Source organism: Oculina patagonica, chromosome 1, assembly GCF_052425735.1.
Source record: "Oculina patagonica isolate OP01 chromosome 1, crgOcupat, whole genome shotgun sequence".
Lineage (NCBI taxonomy): Eukaryota > Metazoa > Cnidaria > Anthozoa > Scleractinia > Oculinidae > Oculina > Oculina patagonica.
In genome coordinates this window covers 10,894,515-10,919,420 of record NC_135758.1, presented here as the reverse complement: position 1 = coordinate 10,919,420, position 24,906 = coordinate 10,894,515, and the positions used below count along the sequence as shown (strand labels likewise).

Sequence of the window (24,906 nt, the reverse complement as noted above, 5' to 3'; positions counted from 1 at the left end):
TGTTACGTAAACCTTGGAACTGCGCTGGTATCCCTGGGCGAATATGTCAAGGCGAAGGAATACCTCGAAAAAGCACTTCTGATCATGAAAGAACTTGGTGACAGAAATGGAGAGGCCTCGTGTTATGTTAACCTAGGAACTGTGTTTAATTCCATCGGCGAATATGCCAAGGCGAAAGAATATTTCGAAAAAGCACTTCCGGTCATGAAAGAACTTGGTGACAGAAATGGAGAGGCATCGTGTCACGTTAACCTAGGAATCGTGTTTCGATCCATCGGCGAATATATCAAGGCGAAAGAAAATCTCGAAAAAGCACTTACCGTCAAGAACGAAACTGGTGATAGAAATGGAGAGGCCAAGTGTTACGTCAACCTAGGAACTGTGTTTAGATCCATCGGCGAATATGTCAAGGCGAAAGAATATCTTGAGAAAGCACTTCCGGTCATGAAAGAACTTGGTGACAGAAATGGAGAGGCATCGTGTTACGTTAGCCTAGGAAATGTGTTTATATCCACCGGCGAATATGTCAAGGCGAAAGAATATCTCGAAAAAGCACTTTCGGTCATGAAAGAACTTGGTGACAGAAATGGAGAGGCCAAATGTTATGTTAACCTAGGAACTGTATTTGAATCCATCGGCGAATATGTCCAGGCGAAAGAATATCTGGAAAAAGGACTTCAGGTCATGAAAGAACTTGGTGACAGAAATGGAGAGGCCAAGTGCTATGTTTGCCTAGGAAATGTGTTTAGATCCATCGGCGAATATGCCAAGGCGAAAGAATATCTCGATAAAGCACTACCGGTCATGAAAGAACTCGGTGACAGAAATGGAGAAACCTTATGTTACGTAAACCTAGGAGCTGTGCTAGAAACCCTGGGCGAATATGTCAAGGCGAAAGAATGTCTCGACAAAGCACTTCCGGTCATGAAAGAACTTGGTGACAGAAATGGAGAGGCCAACTGTTACGTTAACCTAGGAACAATGTTTCAATCCAACGGCGAATATGTCAAGGCGAAAGAATATCTTGAGAAAGCACTTCCGGTCATGAAAGAACTTGGTGACAGAAATGGAGAGGCATCGTGTTACGCTAACCTAGGAACTGTGTTTATATCCACCGGCGAAAATGTCAAGGCTGAAGAATATCTCGAAGAAGCACTTCTGGTCAGGAAAGAACTTGGTGACAGAAATGGAGAGGCCACGTGTTATGTTAACCTAGGAACTGTATTTGAATCTATCGGCGAATATGTCAAGGCGAAAGAATATCTCGAAAGAGCACTTCCGGTTATGAAAGATCTTGGTGATAGCAATGGAGAGGCCAAGTGTTACGTCAACCTAGGAACTGTGTTTAGATCCATCGGCGAATATGTCAAGGCGAAAGAATATCTCGAAAAAGCACTTCCGGTCATGAAAGAACTTGGTGACAGAAATGGAGAGGCATCGTGTTACGTTAGCCTAGGAAATGTGTTTATATCCACCGGCGAATATGTCAAGGCGAAAGAATATCTTGAGAAAGCACTTCCGGTCATGAAAGAACTTGGTGACAGAAATGGAGAGGCATCGTGTTACGCTAACCTAGGAACTGTGTTTATATCCACCGGCGAAAATGTCAAGGCGAAAGAATATCTCGAAAAAGCACTTTCGGTCATGAAAGAACTTGGTGACAGAAATGGAGAGGCCACTTGTTACGTTAACCTAGGGTATGTGTTTGGGTCCCTCGGCGATTATGCCAAGGCGGAAGAATATACTAAAATAGCACTGAAGATCAAGAGAAATATTGGTGACAGAAATGGATTTGCCTCTTGTTACATACACCTAGGACAGCTGTTTGTACTTCATGGTAAATATTCGATGGCTAACAAATACCTTAGGATAGCACTTGCGATGACTAAACAAATGAGAGACAGAGAAAAGGAAGCAACATGTTATTCAATTTATGGAACTATGTTTAAATCTTTTCGCGATTATGTTAAAAGTAAGGAACATTTTGAGAAATCACTTGTAATCAATAAAGAAATTGGTCACAAAGAAGGCGAAACAGAAAATTACATACTTCTGGGATCACTGTTCGAGTGCCAGGCTGAATATGTTAAAGCCGAAGAATGTCTTAAAAAGGGACTTGCATTAAGTGAAGAGTCTGGATTCGCTGAAGGACATTTGAATTCACTTTGCTTTCTCGCATATGTTAAGTTTAAAGAAGGAAAGGCGCAGGAAGCTATAACGTATCTTCTTCCCGCTATTCAAAAAGCAGAGTATTTACGACGTTTTCTTGGAGACGATGATCAGTTTAAGATATTGTATACAGACAAGAACATTTCTCCTTACTCGTTACTCAGTTATCTGTTCTGTGCTGCAGGAAAGTTCAAAGAAGCTCTTTCTGTTTCAGAACTCGGGCGGGCCAGAGCCCTGGCAGATCTAATGTCAGCTCAGTACTGTGTGGAGAATCAAATATCAGCTGAACCTCAAACGTGGGCTTCCGTTGAAAGGATCGTGAAGATAGAAAGTAGCTGTACTTGTCTCTATATGTCTTATTCCCCACAGCTGGTACTTTTGTGGATTCTCAAACCCAGCGGGGTATTGTATTTCCGAATGGCAATTGCAAGCAATGTTCAAGAAGGACTAACTATAAGCAACCTGGATGAGTTCTTTGCTAAAGGAAGCTTTAGAAGTTTTGGCATTTTACCTGGGGAACATTGGGAAGATCGATCTTTAAACGAAATTCAAATGAAACATCAATCATACGTGGAAGATAGCCATGAGTCTCTTAGGAAGAACAATCAAGAAAGCTTTGGACCAAAACAGGATCTTCCTCTGTGTTACAAATTGATCATCGCACCTGTGGCTGATTTACTTGACGAGCCTGAAGTCATCATTGTTCCTGATCGTTCTATGTGTAGTGTTCCATTTGCCGCGTTGCCTGATGAAAAGGGGAAGTGTTTTGCTGAAAAATTCAGGGTTCGCGTTGTTCCTTCTTTATCAACCCTCAAGCTCATTCAGGACAGTCCAGCAGATTACCACAGCCAGACGGGCGCACTGATAGTGGGGAACCCGGATGTTGGTCGGGTGCGTCTCAATGGACTTCTTAAGGACATACCGCCACTTCCCTGTGCAGAAAGTGAAGCAATCATGGTCGGAAAAATGCTGGGTGTCAAGCCTCTGTTAGGAAAGGAAGCAACTAAGCAGGCAGTACTTCAGAAGATACCTTCAGTAAGTCTGATACATTTCGCTGCACACGGTGATGCAGAAAGAGGAGAAATCCTTCTCACCCCCTCTGGAACTTCTATGGAAAATCCGCGAGAAGATGACTACTTACTAACAATGGCTGAAGTTTCACAAGTTCAGCTGCGGGCTAAACTGGTAGTACTTAGCTGTTGTCACAGTGCGCATGGACAGATTCGAGCTGAGGGAGTTGTTGGAATCGCTCGAGCATTCTTAGGATCCGGTGCACGCTCAGTGTTGGTGTCACTGTGGGCTCTAGACGACAATGCAACAGAGCAGCTCATGAGAAATTTCTACGAGCACCTTGTTCGTGGGGAAAGTGCCAGTGAATGTCTTCACCAGGCCATGAAGTGGATGAGAGACAACGACTATCCTGACGTGAACCACTGGGCACCGTTTGTGCTGATTGGAGATAACGTGGCGTTTGATTTTAAAAATAAATGTAAGTAACGACAACGTTCATCAGTTAAGCCGTGTTTAAACGACCTCAGGTAAACGTTATTTCCCCAGTATGAAGTTGCTGCGGTAAAATTAAAATGGCCAAGGTTTCAATTTATACCCGGGTAATTTCACAAGTTATACTTTAAGAGAGTGCATACGACGTCAGCAAAGCGATCATTTAAAGGTCAATTTTTGTGTACAATTTTTGTGTGTTTTTTTTTTTTTTTTTGTGTACAAAATTTATGTCCGAGAAATCTATGACAGACAGAGTAAGCAACAGTTTTGGATGGTTGATCAATTATTTAAATTGTTTACCTACATATTAAACGATTCGTTCTTAGCTAAATGACCTTGTTATATTTTTTTCTTACAGGAAAGAAAGACTTGTTCTGTACAGAGCTAAAGCAAGAAGTAAAACACACCATGGACTGATAACCTGGACTGATAATTTTTATGTAGGATACATTCAATGAATGAAACAAGGGTAGGTTAATATTTTTTTCGTGTGCCCTTGGCCTGAAAAATCCCGTGATAGCAATGTTGTCAGGAATATTATTTGAGCAACATTTCTCCTCAATGCATCAGTCACGTAGTTACAAGTGTGTGTATAGCTTTTCCTAGAACAATCGCATTCGTTTTACGTTTAGTCCAAATTGGGTTAAAAACTCATTCAGGGGCTTGCTAGTGGTTAAATTTGTACAAACGATAGCAAATTAAGAAACAAAGTAGGAGCCCAAAAAGCTGTTCTGTACCCGTGGAACGCAGAACACACCTAACAAGGACTGGACACTATATTCCGTCGAGTTAGCATGTAAAACAGATTTCCTGTTGGAAATATCAGAAGATGACGCTTAAGGTCGCGCGGGACCCTTGCTCATTAATAAATTCATTAGCCAAATTTCTTGAGGGAGTTCTATCTTATAAAGCTTTAATTCACTACATTTTGAACATCGATTCCTCTAAAATTTAACAAGGATATTCGGGGATAATGGAATTACCTCATGATTGTCCTTATACTGAGAGATGACCGTTGTCTGTGATGTTACAAACCCTTAAAAGTTTAACTGCAGATAATGCGATTTTGTGTCCAAGTTTTCAGCTAGTACAGTGCACCAAATTAAATAATTATATAGCCTAGTGATAAATCATAACCCCTTTTGTGCTATGGCTAGAACGAAATTTTCGATTTCAAAAACTGCTACAAGTTAATGACGTTTAAGAGAGCAAAAATGTGAAATCTAAACTTTGAAACGTGCTATCTTCATTTTGAGAAGGAAATTTAAAAATTCGCTCTAGTCATAGCACAATAGAGTACATCAAGTTTACGTTCCTCGCGAATCAACTATTGAAATTCTATATCGGCTGAGAAAACTTGGACACAAAATTGCAGGTTTTGAGGCTTCCGAAGACCTTCCGAATCAATGTTTACAACAACGGGTGATATATTCAAAGCTGTGAATCTAATTATGATAATTCCCTATGTTCCAGCGCACGTGGCACAAAACGGAGAACAATTGCTAGTAATTACTTGTACAAAAGAGTTTAAAAACAAACATTCTCATGAATATTTCGTTTGTTGTCGGCTTCAGTCGTCCGGCAGTTCGTGCATACTCTTTAAATAAATACATACTAATGATTGCAAGGGTCCTGCGCGACCTTAAGATAATTTTAAAGCGTAAACATTTTTTTCTCACTAATCAAGTCTTCTTATCAAATTTGTAAATCGGTGTAACAGAAAGACTTTTGATCCTTAGTAACACTTAAGTTATGATAGGAAATATTAGTTCTTAGTAGGATGGGTGCAGAAGTTAACCCGCTTCACTAGTTACATATATTAACATAATTATAAAGCGCATGTTGCACTCGTGTACTATTAGGTAATTTCAGTTGTTAGCCTTTTGTGAAAACGGAAGAGCCTTTAATCAGTTGAAGTTGTACAGTTTCGCATGCTTGGCATTAAGTAGCATAAGGAAAGATTAGTCATGTAGTTAAGTTTTCAAGTTGTTTGAGACTGAGATAAGAAGCAATTTTTAGACAGATGGAAACTTGATCTTTTTCAACCCAACAGTTATCAGCATCTAAGTTCTCCTCAAAATTTTCATACAAAGTCAGACATGAAGGTAATAAGAATCTCGACTCTGATCACCAGAAGACTCGCTAGACAGGAACTCGCACCTGGTGCAGTAAGATGTGTGTAGAGATCACTGAGGGGAATTTAAGTGCTGATAAAATGACAGCGGCATTGAGAAGATCGCGTCGCTTTATACCTTATGACACCATGAAAAGGCTATACAATGCTTTTATCCTACCTCATTTCGAGTATTGCGCACCGCTGCTACTTGGGATTGGAAAGGGCCAAGCAAAGCGATTGGAAGACGCAAATTTCTACGTCATAAGAACACTATTTAACTTGCCGAAAGCGTTTTGCTATGACGATGCCTTAAAAGTAGTTGGTTTGAAATCTTTGAAATATCGTAGAATCTTTTTATCTCTAGTTTTATTATTTAGATGCCTAAAAAACAACGGCCCTTTATATCTGCAATCGTTTTTTAAAATTCGGACATGTGTTAAGTACAACTTGCGTGGCGACGGCACAAAACTGGAACAACAAAGCGTCTCAACAGCATGGCTTGAACATTCATTTAGCAATTCGATTAGGCGCATTTGGAATGGTTTACCAATTGAAGTCCGCCAGGCCGAAGATCTCACCTCTTTTAAGAAATTACTGTCCGAATCCAAATTACCTATAAAAGAAAGCTGCAGTTGCTCTTTCTGTTGACTGTAATTTTCAAAGACCTTTTTAATTGTAATTTTAGCTTCATTTTTAATTAAAATTGTAATTTTTTAATGAACTTTTTATTGTAATTTTAGATACCTTTTTAATTGAAATTGTAATTACCTTTTAACTAGAATTATATTTATATAGATTTCTATTTATTCATATCATAATCACAATTTTGTACATATATACTTTTTACCTTTTAACCGTCTTTTATTTGTAATTTTTAGACCTTTTTATTTCACGAGAGCGTTTTAACGAGCTACGGCTCCTGAGCTCTTCGTGGTTAAATAAACTATGTCTATGTCTATGTCTATAAGATGGTTTGAGAATCTTCATTTTTCTTCAAACCTTGTTAGAACTTAAACTGTTGCTTTTTGCATTTTTTAAATGAATAAATGTAAAACTTGAGTCATTATAAAAGTCATCTTAAATTCATCAATATAGTTTCCCTCTGTAGTACTTATGAATGGTGCCTTGAAACAAGGGAAGCCTCGAGCCAAGTAAAGCTTATCCCAGTTTCGAAAGCATTTAGCGGGTAGGAATATTTTTACTTCCCCCTGGATGGAATGCTAGTTCATCAAAGGGTACCCACGCAAAGCCTCCCCTCAGCATTATTTCACCGCTACCCATTTATACATCTGGGTGGAGAGAGGCACTATGAGAGTAAAGTGTCTTGCCCAAGCAGACAACACAGCGACCCCGGCCAGTGTTCGAACCCGGACCGTTCGATCCGGAGTGTGGCGCGGTAACCATAAGGCCACCGCGCCTCCCTCCTTGAAACAAACCAGAACAGAATATGCGGTCAACTTTTGTTCGGTTTTTAACAAATGCAGTTTCTCGCCAGGAATTATTTCACAAGCGAGATGTGTACTGAAAGAATATTGATGACGCAAAGAAAAACATCATGCACTGATCTACAAACCGGTGTGGGTAATTTTGACGTCTGGGGTTTGATGGGAGCTGAGGGAATTTCAAGACTGATGTTTTCAAACAGTACAGTCAAATCAACAGTATCAAAGATTTCTAGCCAGCCAAATTACAAAAAAGCTTTATTATATGGCTAGTGCCACTAACGGTCAGGATAAAACCAATACTGCGCTGTGATTGGCTGAAAGATCGGGACGATGGGACTATTATGCCCGCTGTGTAGCACAATATTATGGTGGTGTTCTTCAGGCCAGGTAATAAACCCTTTATTGACCAAACTTGTTCAGTTAAGATGGCTGGATATTTGCCTCGTTCTTTGTTTGCGTGATTATGGGCGTCGATTACGTCGCTACCCATAAACACAGAAAACAAACTCGGCTATCATGCAGCCATCTCCACGTCACGATTGGTCAGTAACCTGTGTATACATGTGGTGTTGAAAAGGCAAACATGAAGTTACCATTTCGTGGTTCAAAGCTTGAACTGTTGCCAAGACTCCTAGAACTTGGAATGCCTTTGGACAATTTTTGTTTTACGAGCAGGAAAGTTCACCCAGATCGAACAACAATGCTTCTATAGGAGACTTTGATGATAAGAATAACTATAATTATTACAAGAACTTGATATGGCATTTACTGTAAAAAAACAGACTTTAGTTTTTCTGCCCTATATTGAGCAATCCTTCACAGCCAAGAAACAGTTTATCGTCGGCGACTTTCCACTATTTAATATTACTATAAAAAATATAAATGCGTTATTTTTTAATTCGCTAAATATTATTCTCAATTTCTGGAATTGTTTAATTATTTGTTACCTCTCGATAATAATTTTCTTGAAAAGCTTTAGAGTCCCTATAAAGGAATAAGCGACATGGAGATAAAATCGCAGTTATTTTGCTGGAACAAAAACGACAAAAACATTTTTTTTACAAGAATTGTACTATTTCCCTTCGTGTTCCAAACGCTTTTGAAGTGCATGTCATTATTGGTTTCACCCTGTACTTTCATCATCATGATGTAAATGCCGAGCATTCTTCATGATGCGTTCTCCATTGACAACAATATGTCTCGAACCATTTCATTTCTTCTCTTCTTCTCCAATGTACCGTCCTACAAAATAGACATCCCGACCTTGTAAATTAACAACAAAAATATCAAGAAAAAATGCTAAAAAAAGGAAAATAAAAGGGACGTTACACTGAAAATTTAGACAGCTGCTATAATCATGTGACATACTTAAATGAGGCACATCCTGTTGTGAGGAGTGTATCTGCTTTTCAAGTAGAAATCAAAACAGATCGCCAACTATCATGTTCCTGAGTATATACCACTAGACAATGGTCGATTGCTGACTCGCGTACAGACTGGGCAGAGAGGTAGGGGTTGGGGGGGGGGGGGGTGGGTGGGGTTGGTAAAGAGAACATATTACATACCTTCCACAAGACAACAAGGCCATCACATCCACATGAAGCAAAACCCTCCTCACCGAGATTAACTGCCATCTTGAAAACAAAAGGAAGAAAAAGTCAATGATTTAACGTCATTGTGTTTGGGCAAGGAGCTGTGTCTAGCTAGTGTGGCCTTAATTCAGGTGAACGGCACTAGTACCAATTGGGTGGTAGGGTTTGGTACAAAACTCACGTATACAATAGTGTTTGGGAATACTTAATTTGGGGTAATAGGTGATCTAACTATTAGTGTAGAGCATCCTAGATTTACCAGTCATTTTGGTTAAACTTAGCAAAACAAGGTTTAAGTGCAGCATTCGACGTAACTGACCCTGTAACCTAATTATTATCAACGGTTTTAATTTTCTTATTTCTAAATGTTTAACCTCTTACGTCCATAAGATTCCAAATTAATATTGCTTTACTTACATTAATAGCACCAGTGTGAGCAAGACACTCCCCGAGAAGAGCTGGAATCATTGGTGTTTTTGAAGTTTGAATTTCTGAAATACTGAAAGAAAAGAAAATATATGACAAGACGAAAGAGACGAGAAGATATGAGAACGGGTAAACATAGGCTTTATATTTACCTTTTACCAAGAAATCTTTCAACTTGCAAAGTGAAGGGTTTTAACTCAGACCCATCACCTGTTGAGAGAATACAGTTAACAAAGAGTCGTAAACCTTAAGACAAAATTAAAAAGACTGGCTGAAAGTAGACGAATCTCTGCCGAAACAGCAATCGTGTTTAGTACAAAATAATGTTTGGTCATTTCTTCCCCAGTTATGACAGTAAAATCGGTGAGTGGGTTGGTGGGAGAAAAGGGGAAAAGTGTTTTTCTTGACATTATTTGGCAAGTGCTCGTGCATAGCATACGTATTTTAAAAGCTATGTCTCTGCAATTTGTAAGTTTTCTTTTTTAGATTAATTGTTGATTGCGTTAAGTGCATACCTTTACGTGTATTATTATCATTCCTCGCAAACATTACTGGTAATTTCACATTCTATTTTTCAGCATTTTACGGGAAAAGTATCACATTTCAATGTACATACAGTTGCTGTACTGTTGACACTTAATTGTGATTCGCTTTAACACAAAATGCATAAAGCCATTTGTTGAACACATAAATAGTGTACATGTAGAACTAATCAGTTGTTTGGTAAAAGAATGTTCAAATGAAATCTGAGTAGGTGTTTTTGTACTAGCAGTACCGCTTAAAAATATAATTCAGTTATGTTAGGGACCGTTCATTTTTTATGGGGTAGGGGGGGCTGGTGGGATTTGATAGATAGTCACTGTTATATATAATGGCCCCCCTTCTTCATCGAAAATTTTTGCCTGACCCCCCTCGAAATCAATTTTTTTTTCGATGACCCCCCACCCCCCCCCCCAAAAAAAAACCAATAATCAAGTGAAATTAAAATATATCGAGCTTTCTGAATAAAGAATTCATCAGTGTACAAAAAACACATCCCAAATAGCTGGCATTGCCTCAACTGTTTATTGTGGATGTCGTCTTTTAGTATGGGTTGTCTGCACTTGTAATTACCAATAAGCTGTTGGGTTGAATTAATGGCATTTGGTACATAATAAAGTAGGGGGGTTCGGGGGCAAGCTCCCCCGGGAAAAATTGAATTTTGAGAACCTCAGGAATGTCATTTTGGGCATTCTGGCAGATTTTTTTTACTCTTACCATGAGGGGACGCAAGCGGCGTCCTGCCTCTAGGGGCGGCGGGCTTCGCGGGCCCGTTTCTTTGGCGCCCGGGGGGACGCTGGCCCATTTTATCCTTTTGGCCGTTTTGGGCGAGTCCCCCGCTTTGCAGTTCTTTTTTGCCGCGCCTCCGTCCCTGGCGGGCCCCGCTCTTTGGCGGCGGGCGGCGCGCCTCATCTCCGCTCTCCTCGCTGGCGGGCGGCGCGCCTCTCGCTAATTGGCTCGGGCGGCCCCTCTCGCCGCTTGCTGGCGGGCGTCGCCCCTCGGCCCTTTCCTCGCTGGCGGGCGCACTCGTTATCCGCTTCTGCGGGCGCCCCTCCTCCGAGTTTTCTCCCCTTTCCGGCTGGCGGGCGGCGCCCCGTCTCCGCTGTCTTCCTCACTGGTGGGTCATTCGGGCCTGTGTCTTGCGCGTGAAGCCTGGGCCGGGGCGGCTCTCGCACGGCGCCGGTTCTTGGCTTATTTGTCGCCCCGCTCATTGTGCTCGCTCGTCTTCTTTTTTTTAGCTCGTCAGGAACAGGTGTTCCGGAACACTCCCCGTGTGACGTTTCCCTTCTTTTTCTCCGTTCGATTTCGTGGCTGTTGACTTTTGGTTCTGCAATCACGCGGCTTAGCGAACCGGGGGGGGGGCTGGAATCCTAGATTTCTCAGTGCCCGCCTGCGCCCCTCATGGAAGCCTCTTTACAACACTTAAAAGTACAATTATATTTAGTGACCCCCCCTTACAGACCATATTTTTTGGCTGGCCCCCCCTTTAAAGCCAAATTTTTTCGGATGCCCCCCCCCCTCAAATCCCACCAGCCCCCCCTATCTCATAAAAAATGAACCGTCCCTTACAAGACAACTGCACTCAAAACACGACTGAGTTCCTCGTGGTTGCTGAGCTGCCTACCATTTAACTAGTTCAAAGTTTTAAGAGTAAATCACTTACAGACTAAAAGAGGATTTGGAAAACCCCAAATTCTAACAGAGCCATCTTCAGAGCAAGTGGCCAGGATGTAACTATGAAAAGAAACAGAGAAAATAATTTGTTTATTCATTTAAAAAAAAACTGTATTGCATTGGATGACATGACTTTGACATTAATACCATTAACCAATACTCATTAAGTGAAAAAAATGGAAGGAAACTTGGACTCGCAGGACTTCTTAGATTATATAGACAGTTCTAACCAAACACATGTACATGTAATTCAATTTTCAATGAAGTATTATTAATAATAACTGCAACATATAAGTGAAATGTCTATATAGGAGGCGTCATGTTATGAGATTCTGCGCATTTTGTTCAATAATGATCTTTACAGGTGGAACAGCAATAATGAAACATACAATCAGCCCTGAAGGATTTAACCCTCTGTAAATAATTATTGTTTCTATGTGCGTGTCAAGTCTAATAGTGAAGTGTCTTGGCAGCAAAGCCTAGTTTTAAGGCAAACAACAGACGTAGGAACAAACAAACAAACAAACAGCAAACAAAAAATCTCACCCATCACATAGTAGAACAGAATGAATTATTTTCCCATGATGTGCATTTGTGACTTTGGCAAGGCAGTTTCCTATAACAGTAAGGAACATCACCAACTGACATAATTATTTTATACAATGCAACAACAACAGCAATGGCTAGCGTGTACTAGAACAACTGGAACAACTACAGTTAAAAATCCACTGGTGTCAAGACCGTTGGGGGGGGGGGGGGGGAGTAAACACCGGAAGGTTGTGTAACTGTTGCAGTTAATTTTTGTTCTCAGTTATTTTTTTTATTTTTAACGAGCTAGTGTTTTCTTTAACTAGTTGATTTTTTATATACTAGGTAAATAATAGGGTTACAGTATGGGCTGGAGTCATATATTTGAAAAATATTGGTTCACCCAACATTTCCCACGTGGCAAAGTGGATAAGGGGCTGGACAGCAAATCCAGAGATTGAGAGTTCAAATCCAGTGTAGTTTAGTTAAAAGGAAAAAGAAAAAAAAAAGATAGTAGTTAGGGGAGGGGGATAATAGCAGATGTATTAGAAGAGGGTTAGTAAGATAGTTAAAATAAAACAAAAAAATAGTTGAGATCAAAAAATTAACTGCAACATAACCATTGCAAAGTCTAATTTCTACTTTTGGGAGTAACATGTAATATTCATTTTAGAAATTCTTGTGTAGTGAATGACTGTGAACAGATCGTGCTAAACAAGTGGGCAGTTATAAAAACACAGCGTAACAACTGAAATTCAAGAATTGTACCTTTCTTTATAAATTTTTACAATCGTTGGTCGGAACATTTTTCTTCTTTCAGAAACTTCAAAGGCTTAAAACCAATCAGCAACATCATTAAAATTTTAATCTAGCTCTCTGCATGTGTTATGCCAGCCTATGTCATGCTACAGTAATTATATATTGCACACAGTGTACTGAGAAAAATAGAAGAAACAAAATTAATTAATAATTAATTACACCAAAGAGTTCACAAGCATGCCAGCGTTTAATTTATCTATTGCTCTTTTGATTGGATAATGACTACATGAAAGAGTGTGAATTAATTTAATAAGTGGTCACACTTTTGGGTCTCCTTGCCATAAAACATACCAATAAGCAATTAATTACTTTCAATATGAGGATGTACCTGACATTACATCAAACAGGAAAAATCCATGACCAATTGAAGCAAAAATATATCTCTGTAGGCGGAATAAAACAGTTAAATAGCTTATAATTAATGAGGTACTGCTAACCAACTGTTTTTGTTGTTGTTCCCTGTCAAGCATTTTGCACCATTTTATTAGCCACTAGACGTTAACCTGAATTGCCGGCTTGTAACCAAACAAACAACACATCTGCACATTACTGCTGGGTATTGAGAAATTACCGGTCAACTATAGCTCTCTCCTCTGTAGAGGCCTCTTTATTTTTTCGTACGGGCTGGGAAATGGGGAGAAATAAAGACAGTTTAAAAGTAAGTGCACAGAGCCTGGTTAGAGAGAAATGAAAGCATGCGGGGGGCACTGCAACTTTTTTGCCCTTTCCCTTTTTTAAAATTTTTGTGTTTTTTTTTTTTGGCATTTTCCCCTCAACTGAAGGAGCCTCTGGAGAGGAGAGAGTGACTGTAGTGAACAAAAATAATTCCCTGGACGAGAGAGACCCTGGGAACGAGGTTGCACTATTTATAACTGGTTACTTCACAGAAAGAAGTTTATACATTAATTACATATTTAATATCATACCTGATCTACAGTAAACACATGCTGTGTACTAGCAGGATAAGTGTGATTTGGCCCTTCATAGTTCTTTACAAAGTTAAACTGACGCGTGTAAAGTAAGCTATGAGAGCTCCAAAGAACAATGACTCCATCTAACGATGCAGAAGCGAACATACTGTCTAGAGTAGAGAGAAATAAAAATTACTTTGTTATACATGTACACCATAACTAAAGCATTAAATTGTGCTTGACTGGTCAAGGTTGCTTGCTAGCTATAGCTCATAGCTTGGAAACTAAGGGGAGGTTAGTCAGGATAACACAAAGTAATTATACTTAGCACAATCAGCATGATGACAGTTTACAAGAGTTACTGCCCTGGGAAGTTATCACCATCAGACTACTGAGTTCAGAAATCATTTGGTATTCCAGTCTCTAATTGGGCACAAAATTTGAGATGTTTTACTACTTCGTGCCCAGCCAGTGAGCTGCATCTAACCCTGTGGTGTTTTTTCTTCTTACACAGCTCAGTAAATATCATACACCAAAAAACTGAACCATGCTAAGCATGCTTTTTTGGATATATGGATGTCAATTTATGTGACAAGTTTGGACAGGCAAGTGTATGTGTGCCAATAGTAACTCCAGCTTTAGGGGCCATTGACTTTTTCCTAACTTTGCCCTGCATGTAACATCCACTAGACTTGTTTTTTTTTTTTTTTTTAGGCGGGGGGGGGGGGGTGGGGGGGGGAGGATTCAGGAGAAGACAGGTTTTGAACGTTTATGTGGGATACTTTGGGCAAAATGATTTTTTTAAAGAAAATTGAAAATAAATTTAAAATAACTTTAGTTGAGATCATCACAAAAACAGAAAATTAATAGTTCAGTAGTTAATGTACAAAACGTTTTCAGCTTTGACCTGAATATTGTTGAACAAAGTCAGTCGTTTTTCACAACATTAAACTTAGTGGCTTTAGAGTAACTAGTAAGCTTACGCATCAGTGAAATTCCACGTGGATGTTAAGAAGGGGGAAGGGGATCTGACCTTAATGCCCATTGGTTGTTAAGTTTGCCACTTGGAAACATGTTTGTGGCCCCTTAATGCGTGCTCCGGACATCTAAAAGGTTCTTCAGTAATTACTTTTAATTATTATTAAATAAACCACTCAGACTAGTTAGACAAACCTGCTACACTGACCAGGCATCTAATAGATGCTCTGTGTGGTGAAAGGTTTTTGAATGCCACTATTTTTAGGTTTTCTGAATCATCTGCAGGTCTCACCACAGAGTACACCACTGTAAAAACAATCAATATTATAAACAATAATAAAAGTACAGTTATATTATAATTATTTTATTACAAATATAATAGAACTTTATTTTGTTCCTGCTTAAAAGAAACTCAAACTTACCAAGGGACGATTTATTGGAGGCAGCCACTATTCTGTTATTTTTTATTGGCAGCAAAGAATGGATATCTGCTGAAATTGAAGACGAATTAATAATTAAATAACCATTCTCAATTCACTCACTTTACCAGTATCCTGATAATAAACTCATAAGTATCAGGAACGAATACAAAATCTTTTTGGATTGCTCTGCTTAAAGCTACTACTAACAATAACAGTAACATGTAAAACACATTTAAACCAGCATTTTGGTTTTTAACAGTTAGAAAAAAAATGCAGACCGGCTAAACTTCAGAAATCAATCTTAAACAATTATACACATACAGTGTTCACTATTTCTTGCCATTTTGTCAAGCATCTCTCCTTTCTCGTTCCAAACACACAGGTCCTGACCACCAGAGAAGAAAATCTTGTGCTCTTTCATTTTAACCAAACACTGTATGACAAAAACACAAACAAAACAACAAATAAATAAACAAACACAAAAATAAATCAAACAAACAAACAAATAAAAGACATAATGATTAAGTATTTTACTCCACGGTACAAAACTAGTCAAGAATCATAGTGCCATTCGTAGCTGGACGTCCTGTGACCAACCTCTAAATACAGATAAAATGTCAGAAATGGAAATTGGCAGTCTGGGTTCATGCTCTGGCCAGGGTCACTGCATATTGCCGTTGTGCAAGACAAATTTTACTCACACATGCAGTGCCTTTTTACGACTGAATTTCAGATTCAGGAGTTTAGTAGCTGGCCCAATGGCACTCATTGGTCGGTCGGTCCATCATCTGTAAACTTCTCATTGCAACTCCGCCGACCAGCAGATATACTATATTTGTCACTAAACTGCTGTATTTAATACCTCTATTAAGCGGCCGCGGCCATATTTTTGCTGTTGCAAGTGTATTATTTATATGGTTTTGTACCTCCATTAAGCGGGTAGCAAATTATCTTTCCAAGCGAAATGGTGACAAATAAATAAATTGTCCGTCAAATATCTTGACGGCTAAATTTTTTCACATTCTAACTGTTAATGCAAAAAGGCATAAGAAACTTGTCAACGATGTTTTGCATATTTTTTTGTACATATCAACCCGAACATAGTCTGATCTGTACATTTCAACCACGTGCCCTCTGTGTAAGGGCTAGAACTATGCATGGGCTGGAAATGCACTTGATGATTTGTTACAATGAATTTTGGATTTATCTTCCATCATATATGTTCACTTTTTAAAAGCATTTTGCTATATAAAGTCAATAAAAACATGTTTACTGCCATTGCTATCCAATTTTTATTGTACCTCTATTAAGGTATCAGCCACCCTTCAGGACCGTCCGCGCCCGGATCGCTCCAGCGCTTTTGTTTTTAATACAAACCCCTACAAACCACACATTTTCTGAAAGCTTAATAGTTCCAGATTATGAATTATTCCTTTAAAAATGACGAAAACTTAAAATAAACGCAAAATTGAGACGTTTTTGCGAAAGTATATGTCTGTGTAAATCAAGCTCCAGGCCCGCCCAAAATAAGCGGAAGAAAACGATAAACATCGCGTTTGCCTATTAACACCTTTCTCTAAAAAACCGTGTCTCAGATTTTTGACAAGTGCGTTTGTTCTTTTGTAATGCGCAGATGAAGTTAGGGGAGACGAATCATCGCCACTTCCTGTGCAAAAATATAAATTATTCGAAAACGAGAAAAGAAAACAAAAATCGCAGACACGGTTTTGGAGAAAAACTATCTGGCAATAAGCTGGCCAAATTTCAGCCAAATCGGTTCAGGGGCTGCCGACTTGGAGTTAAAAACGTACGTTCAACTTGTCGAAATTTTCTTTCCGAGAAAAAAGCGAAATATATTTTTTGCGGAGTCTTACCCATAATGGGATTATAACGCCTGGAACGTCAAGGTTGATGCTTACCAGGAAGGGTCATCCTTCTCTAACAATAGATGCTTGACAGGTTACATTCAACAGGCAAAACATTTACGCGGAACGTGGCGATATATTTTTATCTTCTGACCGGATACAAATCGAGGTTTATACAGTTTATAGAAAATTCAAAATTTTCGCTCCACATACGGAGCCGCATTTATGTTATATAATTTGACATGCTTCGAGTTTGGTTGTGTGCTGATTCATCGAAAGCGCGACAAAGCCGCTAACAAACGGCGATTGCTGCTGAAAGTGAAGGTGAAGCCTCGAAATAACGTTCGGTCAACACAAAAGAAAACAGGCTTGCCGAAATGAGACTAGTAGTTCTAGCTGGGTAAGAATAAATTTGATTTAAGGCTTACATATTTTCAGACAACAAACATCGTCGATTGTAAACCCTAAATGTTTCACAAGGCAGGCCGTATCCACCGTCACTGTCGTTTTATTTCAATATTTACCGGTATGCGTGTCTGTTTCCATTGAACAGTAGCGCGTCTTCTATTCAGTGTGACCACTTTCTTGATCTTCAACCGGTTCTTCAACATGAATTTACGATCGGCTTTCATTTGTTGGCGCGGAAATCGACTGCCCGCATTCGGCGCTTTACCGCTTGTTCTTGCAAATATGTTCTTGCGTGAACAATGGATCTGGGATTTCGTGACGCGTTGACAGGACATCTCAACGGGCAATTAACATAATTAACCTTGCAAAAACTTTATCGCGCAATAACTTCGCGCAGAAATAAGATTTTTTTGTGAACTTTTTTGTAAAAGAACGCCCTTGAAGAGCTTTATCTGAACATCACAAAATCTCAAATTTAGAAAAACTGCACCTTTTAACGGTGGCTGATACCTTAAGCGGCCAACTTCTATTAAGCGGCCACTTTCACTTTTCAAAGTCCCGAGGGTGGCCACTTAATAGAGGTTGGACTGTATATCAATTGGTTTCATCAAACTTAATGCTGGGCTTTAAACTCTGCGATTGATTAGCATCCCATCCAGGGGATAGTAGTAAGATTAATAAAAATACTCCCATAATCACTTAAATTATGCTGCAGAAACCAAGATTATGCTCAGCAAGGTAGGTCACATTGTCTCAATGCAGTCCATACGTAAAATTTTATATTAAATTAATTTCAATTACGTATAGTGTATTAATTTTATTATCAATAAAAGAACTGTCTAATTATGATAAAAGTGCATGCAGACCTTCACAGAGCCTCCATGTTCTGTGATTGTGTGAAGACATTGACCATCATCCACATCCCAAACCTTTTAAAAACCACCACAAAAACAGAGAGGGTTAAGGAAAGAAAAGGGCGTAAGATCTGGTCTTGACCACTTGTTAACTAATTTAAATAACATTTAGTACAGTACGTCAGGTAGCTTCATGTAACTGTAATTTGTAAGACATTTTTACTGATATCTTGATTTCATTTGGAATTGGTGCGACATAAAATAAAGCACTTGCAAAATCAATGTGCCCTGCTGAAACACCTACATAGAGCTACAAATTTGCCAAACACAGAAACTGCAAGGAATTGATGCAAGGATACTAATATGGTTCTGTCTGAGGATCCAGTCAGCAGGACAGTGGTGGCTATGTCTTCATTCTGATATTCCTGTCTCTGGTGCAATAGAAGCATGCATTTAATGGGTCGCGAGTGACCTCTGAGAACACTTAGACGTTTTCCAGTCTGTAAAAAGAAAAAATTGAATGAATAGTTAAAGCTGTACTTTCTTAGTTACCTTTGTGAGATTCTGTTCGCTGAAGCCAAGAAAGTATTACAGTGACTGAACATCATTATGATATGGGAAAATTTCATTTGTATTTACTATCAACACACTTAATTAATATACACGACTACAAAAACTAGTTTTGAGGTCTTCTGACGAAACTAGTTTTTGTAGTCGTGTATATTAATTAAGTGTGTTGATAGTAAATGCAAATGAGATTTTCCCATACATTATGATATTCTTTTGTTAGTAATTGGTCAATTTCAAAGGTTCTTGCACAAAATAAAATGATCCGCAGAGGAAAAACTTTTTCCAGGGGCGGATCAAGGGGGAGGTTGTAGGGGTTGTGCATCCCCCCCTGAGATGATCGACCTGCCGCTTGATATTCCTTTTTGCCAGTAAAATTTGTTTTTGCCACCAGACAGTTGTACCATTCCTTAGTAGACAGTTGTACCATTCTCCATCCTAAAAAAATCCTGGATCCATCCCTGCTCCCTCATCTGAATGTAATTTATATGCAATAATTGAAGGGTTTGGTGCAAACAGGGTGGTAGCAATTTTATAATAGTTTATAATAGTTTTTGCATTTGAGTTAGCTGAGAAACATGAGGGGAAGACAAGTTTGGAAGGATGAAAATGTCAGCAGAACACCAGCCACAGGCGTGTGTCAACAACTTTTCTGACTTGAGATATCTCCCATACGTTCACAAGTTTCTATAACTTGATAGAAAATGGATAAAATTGTGCTTGTTATGTGTTTCTATCAATTAAAGAAGCACAGCTCTTGGCACCCCCCTTAGTGTGTCACTAAAATGCAAAACAAATAGTAAAGTAGAGTGGAAACCTTGGTATCCCAAATGACTGCAAGATTGTCATCAGATGCTGATGCAAACCTAAGGATTAATAAAAAGTCATCAGTTTAGCATCCGTTAAGTAAAAAAAAAATAAATTTTCAAAAAGTTTCCAAAGATTTGCAGAGCGACAACAATAATATAAACCAATAAACCTCGCCCTACGAACAGCTGCCATATTGCATGTCCTTAAGGAAGAAATCAATCAACCGTGTAAACACAATGCTCACTGGCGAAAGTTTTTATTAATTATCACATATCAATGAGAGCAGTAAAACAATTATTGTTTTAATCGAGTAAACTTATTGTTTTTTTTTAAAAGATTGTTGGAGTGAGGGGGGTGAGCTGAAGCCCCTAGAGAGAACCTCTTGTTTCGGGACAGATGCGGGAAATCCAGAGCAGGATAGATGGGCTCATCTTGCCCCCTCGGATAGCCAATCAGAACACAGGATTCATCCTTCATCCTGCCCACACACGGTTTCAGCCATAATTATAATAATAATGAAAATTTACTGACTTGAACATATATTTTGGGGTGTTTATAATTGATTGTTTATTAATTTATTTATTTTGACATGGCCCTATTCTCTCAGAGGAAAGCTAGGATAAAAGCAAGCATTTATTTGACATCGATCTAAGGTATTTACCTCCTGTCATCAATGATGGTTAACAGATGCACAATGTCTGTGTGTGAGGAGAGAAGTCTCAGCTCTGTAAATGGATTTCTTGGTTGATCATCTTCAATTTCCGGTACAGTGTCTTCCTACAGACAGCAAGGAAAGCTATAATCAGGGACTGTAGGGGAGGGGGATGGAAGGGGGTTCAAGAGTCTTACATTCTTAGTAAAACAACAAGGAACTGGACATCCCCCCTCCCCAGGCCAATTTTATGCGAGCAAACTTCTGGGTGTGTGACAAGCACTTGGCTGCAGGCCGCCTCATGTGTGTTTATAAAAATTTCCTGCATGCTTCTATAACTCAACAATGCACTTGGGTGCATTTTTAACTCGGAAAATTCTGAGTTTTGGTGAGCGGGCCGATTTCACTCCTTCCCTCCTTCCCTCCTGCCATCGATTCCTGTAAACATTTTAATTGAATTAATTAATTAATATCAAATTGAATTAATCAATTAATCTTGTGAAGCGGGTAGGGGGTTGGCTAAAATGCGACTTTATCTGTGTTACTTTTTTTGAAGTACACAAAGCCTATATATTTGTTTCTGAAAACCCAATGTTCTCCTTGTGGTATGCATTCTTCCAGGCGTAGAGCCAAGCACACGGAATTTTGTGCTGAACGCATGCGCATATATGAAGTACACAAAGACAATATATTTTCACCAAATCTTACTGAGAACTGGTTAAAACTCAACAAAATTAGGGGTTCGATTTATCGCCGAGTATTTCCGAAAAAAAATTAGATGGTACTAGAAAAGAGTTCAATTTGAATGAAATATTCATCTATAAGCCGAGCGGTCATCAACAAACGAAAATTAACAAGCGTTTGTATTTATTCTTGGTCATTACCTTTTATTTTAGTGGCGGCTCCTTAAAATCCATTTGGTTTAATGAAGCAACGTTAGGAATGAAGTTTTTATTCGTCTTTTCTTCGCAATTTAGGCTGGAACTCGTCCTCCGTTAGCTCGCACTGGAATATTATTTGTTTTCTCGGCGTATGTGATCGTCTTTTGAACTGACGAGGGCATTCGAAATCCCGCATGTCGTAAACAATTTCCTCGCAATCTCTTCTAAAATAATTATTTCTGCCTGAGACTGTTTCTGTTCCTTTCCTTCTGTTCCTTTCTTTAAGTTTAGTTAATTTGCAGAATCACTGCTAACGTGACTTTTCAAGACAAGAAGGGTCAAGAAGGAATCGATCTATTTGACTTGTTGTCGCGACACCAGAAACTGGCCAATCAGAAGCGGTCGTTCGTTGGTAAACATTGTAACACGATCTGACAGAAATCGGCTGCATGTAATATTTTTGTTCAAAAGCGAAAACTTAAAATGCCACGACTTCTCTGCTAAAAGAAACCACTTCAGAAGAGTTTGATTGGATTGAGGATACTCGACAAATACTGGTAACAGCACATGTTTCGTTTTGATGACATTTAAAGTTCACCCGCTTGATCTGCTTGATCTTTTCGCTGGCGAATTGCGACGGACTGAATATTCACTGAATCATCAGGAATCATCCCGTATTCTCTGGCGATTTTGCAGTTGTTCTGGACTGTCTCTACCTCGGCAACAACTTTCAACTTGAAGGTTTCGTTGTTAGAAAACCAGTAGCTTTTGGCATGATGATCGATAACTGCTTAATTCTTCAGGAGAATGCGTAATTGTTTGAGATGGGATTCTGAACTCAGGTGAATGTTTTGTCACGCTTGTGTACGGTTCCATTAATAAATTCATTCTTTTTCAGTGATTTGTTGTTTTTCAATTACATAGTTGTGATTTAACGATAATTATGTTGATTCGCTGCACGTGGACTGTTTTATAGCTTGAAGGAAAAATTGGGTCTTGGCTTATAGCTGAGTGATTTGGGTTTATTTTTTGTCAGTATAACTGGTTCCAAAAACTAAAAGTCTAGGGTTTCGGCTAATAGCCGAATAAATACGGTACATGCATGCTTAACTACCAGCCGAAATATTGTATTAATGTCAGTTTTCTTTAAATAGACCAAAACTTATTTTTTCTAATGATATTATTATTTTGCCTAACCTTCAAAAAACAAAAAGGAAAAAAAAAGAAAGAAAACAATTTGCAACCGATGGGAGCTCTATCACTTGCCCTTTCGACCTGCTCTCGATGAGCAGCTAGATGACAATGAAACTAAGTGAAGTGAATTGAATTGTGGAAAGTTAAACATCATTTGTTTGAGCAAATCTCTATTTGTCAGTTTGTTGTTTTTGATTCTTGTTTCATAATAAATTTTCCGAGTTTAGTGGCTCATAGCCACTTTGAATAGTTATTTATTTCAATCTTTACTAAAATCAGGAAATGGACATCAAATTGGAAGGGATACTCGACCCACTATTATTTCTGATACCTATCTTCCAATTTTTACCATGTGATGTGTTTTGTCCAAATTATGAAAGTTGGTGGGTGGGTTGCAAGACATAATATATGGCCCAGCCGGTCGATCTTCAATTTACCCCTCACCCATCAAAACAGTCCTCAACTAAGTGGGTTAGGATTCTAGTATGCCATTATGTACACTGTGTATGTGTATGCATAGACTACATGCTACAAAACAGCAGTCGTTTTTCAGTTTTGCATTTGTTCATTTTGGAGGACGCTTCAAAATTATTAATTCACATATCATTTATCAGATTGTAATGCCATTTGTCACTCATTAACACTGTGTAATGGCTATATGATCTCATTGCATGTTCAGCACATGATTTACATATAGTACCCTCAGTAGGCTAACAGAAATCAATACTGAAATAGTTCAATGGAACGTGTTCTTTGTTTGTTTGTACAATTTCCTTTCCCATCCCTTCCACCCATATGGTGGGCAGAGAGCTTTATTTCTTTAGGGTTTTATCGGTTTTTGTACTACTGTGAAATAAAACTCTCTTTATGCCAAACAAATGATGTGTTCTATTTTGTCAGTTGTCAGTTCGGATATAATGATATCTAGGGGGAATTCGCAAAAAAATTAAGCTTATGACTGTTTTTACAAAACCAGATCAAGTCTTGAAACTTATTCTAAAGCAAACCAGGCGAGCAAGTGAAAGGATTACAGGCTACACTCAGCTATGAAATACGCAAGTTTATAAAAATATACCCAGTACAGACAAATGGGCCTACAGATACTGCAGATCATAGTTGGTGCAGATCGAATTGCAGTCACTGATTTTGCAGACACTGATTAGCGCTGATTAGCATCTAAAAGTCTTTCCCCAATTGATAGCGGTACCTTTTGTTTCCCTCTGTTGTCCGGTCGTCTGCGGAACATAATTTTTTACTGCTATTCATCGAGCCACTATCAGCAACACATTGTTGAAGGTTGTTTGAGCAACTCTGTTTTCTATTTTCAACATCACTCGGTCTTCTTTTGTCTTCCGGTATCAACAACGCGACAAACAACAAAAAACGCTTCTCTCGAAGCTTTTCGTTTTATTCAATGAGAAATTTACCGCCATAATGGATTCTACTTCCACTGTTGTCATCGAAGATTCTCTTCCCAGAGATATTTTGAAAGTTTTGGACAGTATGAGGCGACGATTAACAATTGGTTCATGGTTTAGCGTGCTCCATCGAGTTATGGAGCACACGGGAATTGGAATTGTGCATCAAAATCGGATCAAAACCGGTCGCGGTGGAATTGTGCATCAAAACCGGCCGCGGGAAAAAAAAACTGTGTTTATTGTGTGCAGTGTGAGAACATATTAAAACTTAGCGGTCGAGCAATAAATTACACATGTACAAGTTTACACGACTGGAGCAGTTTATGTCAAGTGACTAATAAATTGACTAAATTTATACGGTGACAGAGCGAAGGAAAAAAATGACGAAAACAGCAAATGCTGCTGTTGATTCTGAGGTTAGTTTTTTGCTGAATTAAAATTGAAATGTTTACTCCCGAGTGAACGAAAATTAAAACAAAACAACCTCGAACAGCCGGACAGATTCCAAGGGTTAAAAGAGTAAAAAAATTCGGTTCCATGCTTAGTTTTAAGTATTTTTGTGGTCCGATTTTATTTGTAATTGATGTAAATAAACATTTATTTTTGAAAACGGTAGTTGAATGAAGCGCCCGATGAATTAAATTTTTCCCGAGCGGCAAAATCACAACAGAGCCGTAGACACTTTGGTGTAATGCTTAAAACGCGAAAACTTTCGTCAGGCAGCTAGTTTTTAGTGCCATCGAGCTGTTGTCATTCATGGTTGGCCCATTCTTCCACGTTAGGGCCGTGAAAAAATGATTTTCGTCCTTCGAGACTCGCGCGTTAGTTGTTGTTGTTTGAATGAAGAAAAGCACTGACACAAAGAATTACTTTGACGGCAAAATCGAATTTATTTTCTCTTTCGCTCTCCGTCTCGTAATAAGAAACAGCTTACCTTGTAGCTCGTATCCTTGGAAAAATCTTGAAAGGATTCACTTTTCATATTCCGAAGATAATATGTAAATGTCATCGCTTTCGCAAAACACAGCGTATGAGCTTTACTCAGTGAGATTTTCACTAGTCGATTACGTTATCAACGTGCTCCATCGGGATTTATATAATAACCTGAATTCTACGCGCATTTTGATTGGTTCT

General features: G+C 38.8%; 2 protein-coding genes across 2 annotated transcripts; one reads left to right on the top strand and one right to left on the bottom strand.

Moving 5' to 3' along the window:
* The first annotated feature begins 57 nt into the window (after positions 1-57).
* Positions 58-5,884, top strand: LOC144655889 (uncharacterized). Its single transcript, XM_078516067.1, has 3 exons — positions 58-3,658; positions 4,031-4,513; positions 5,320-5,884. Coding segments are annotated over exons 1-2 (3,576 nt in total). The 5' UTR covers positions 58-84; the 3' UTR covers positions 4,033-4,513; positions 5,320-5,884.
* Positions 5,885-7,471: 1,587 nt separating this feature from the next.
* On the bottom strand, positions 7,472-24,847 carry LOC144656206 (WD repeat-containing protein 41-like). Its single transcript, XM_078516450.1, has 16 exons — positions 24,707-24,847; positions 20,289-20,404; positions 19,635-19,683; positions 18,610-18,750; positions 18,263-18,325; positions 15,445-15,556; positions 15,124-15,192; positions 14,897-15,007; positions 13,739-13,893; positions 13,141-13,195; positions 12,012-12,081; positions 11,455-11,525; positions 9,404-9,461; positions 9,243-9,324; positions 8,799-8,867; positions 7,472-8,475 (listed from the first exon to the last, which is right to left on the bottom strand). The coding sequence occupies exons 1-16, from the start codon at positions 24,779-24,781 to the stop codon at positions 8,401-8,403; spliced, it is 1,371 nt and encodes a 456-aa protein (XP_078372576.1). The 5' UTR covers positions 24,782-24,847; the 3' UTR covers positions 7,472-8,400.
* Positions 24,848-24,906: the final 59 nt, after the last annotated feature.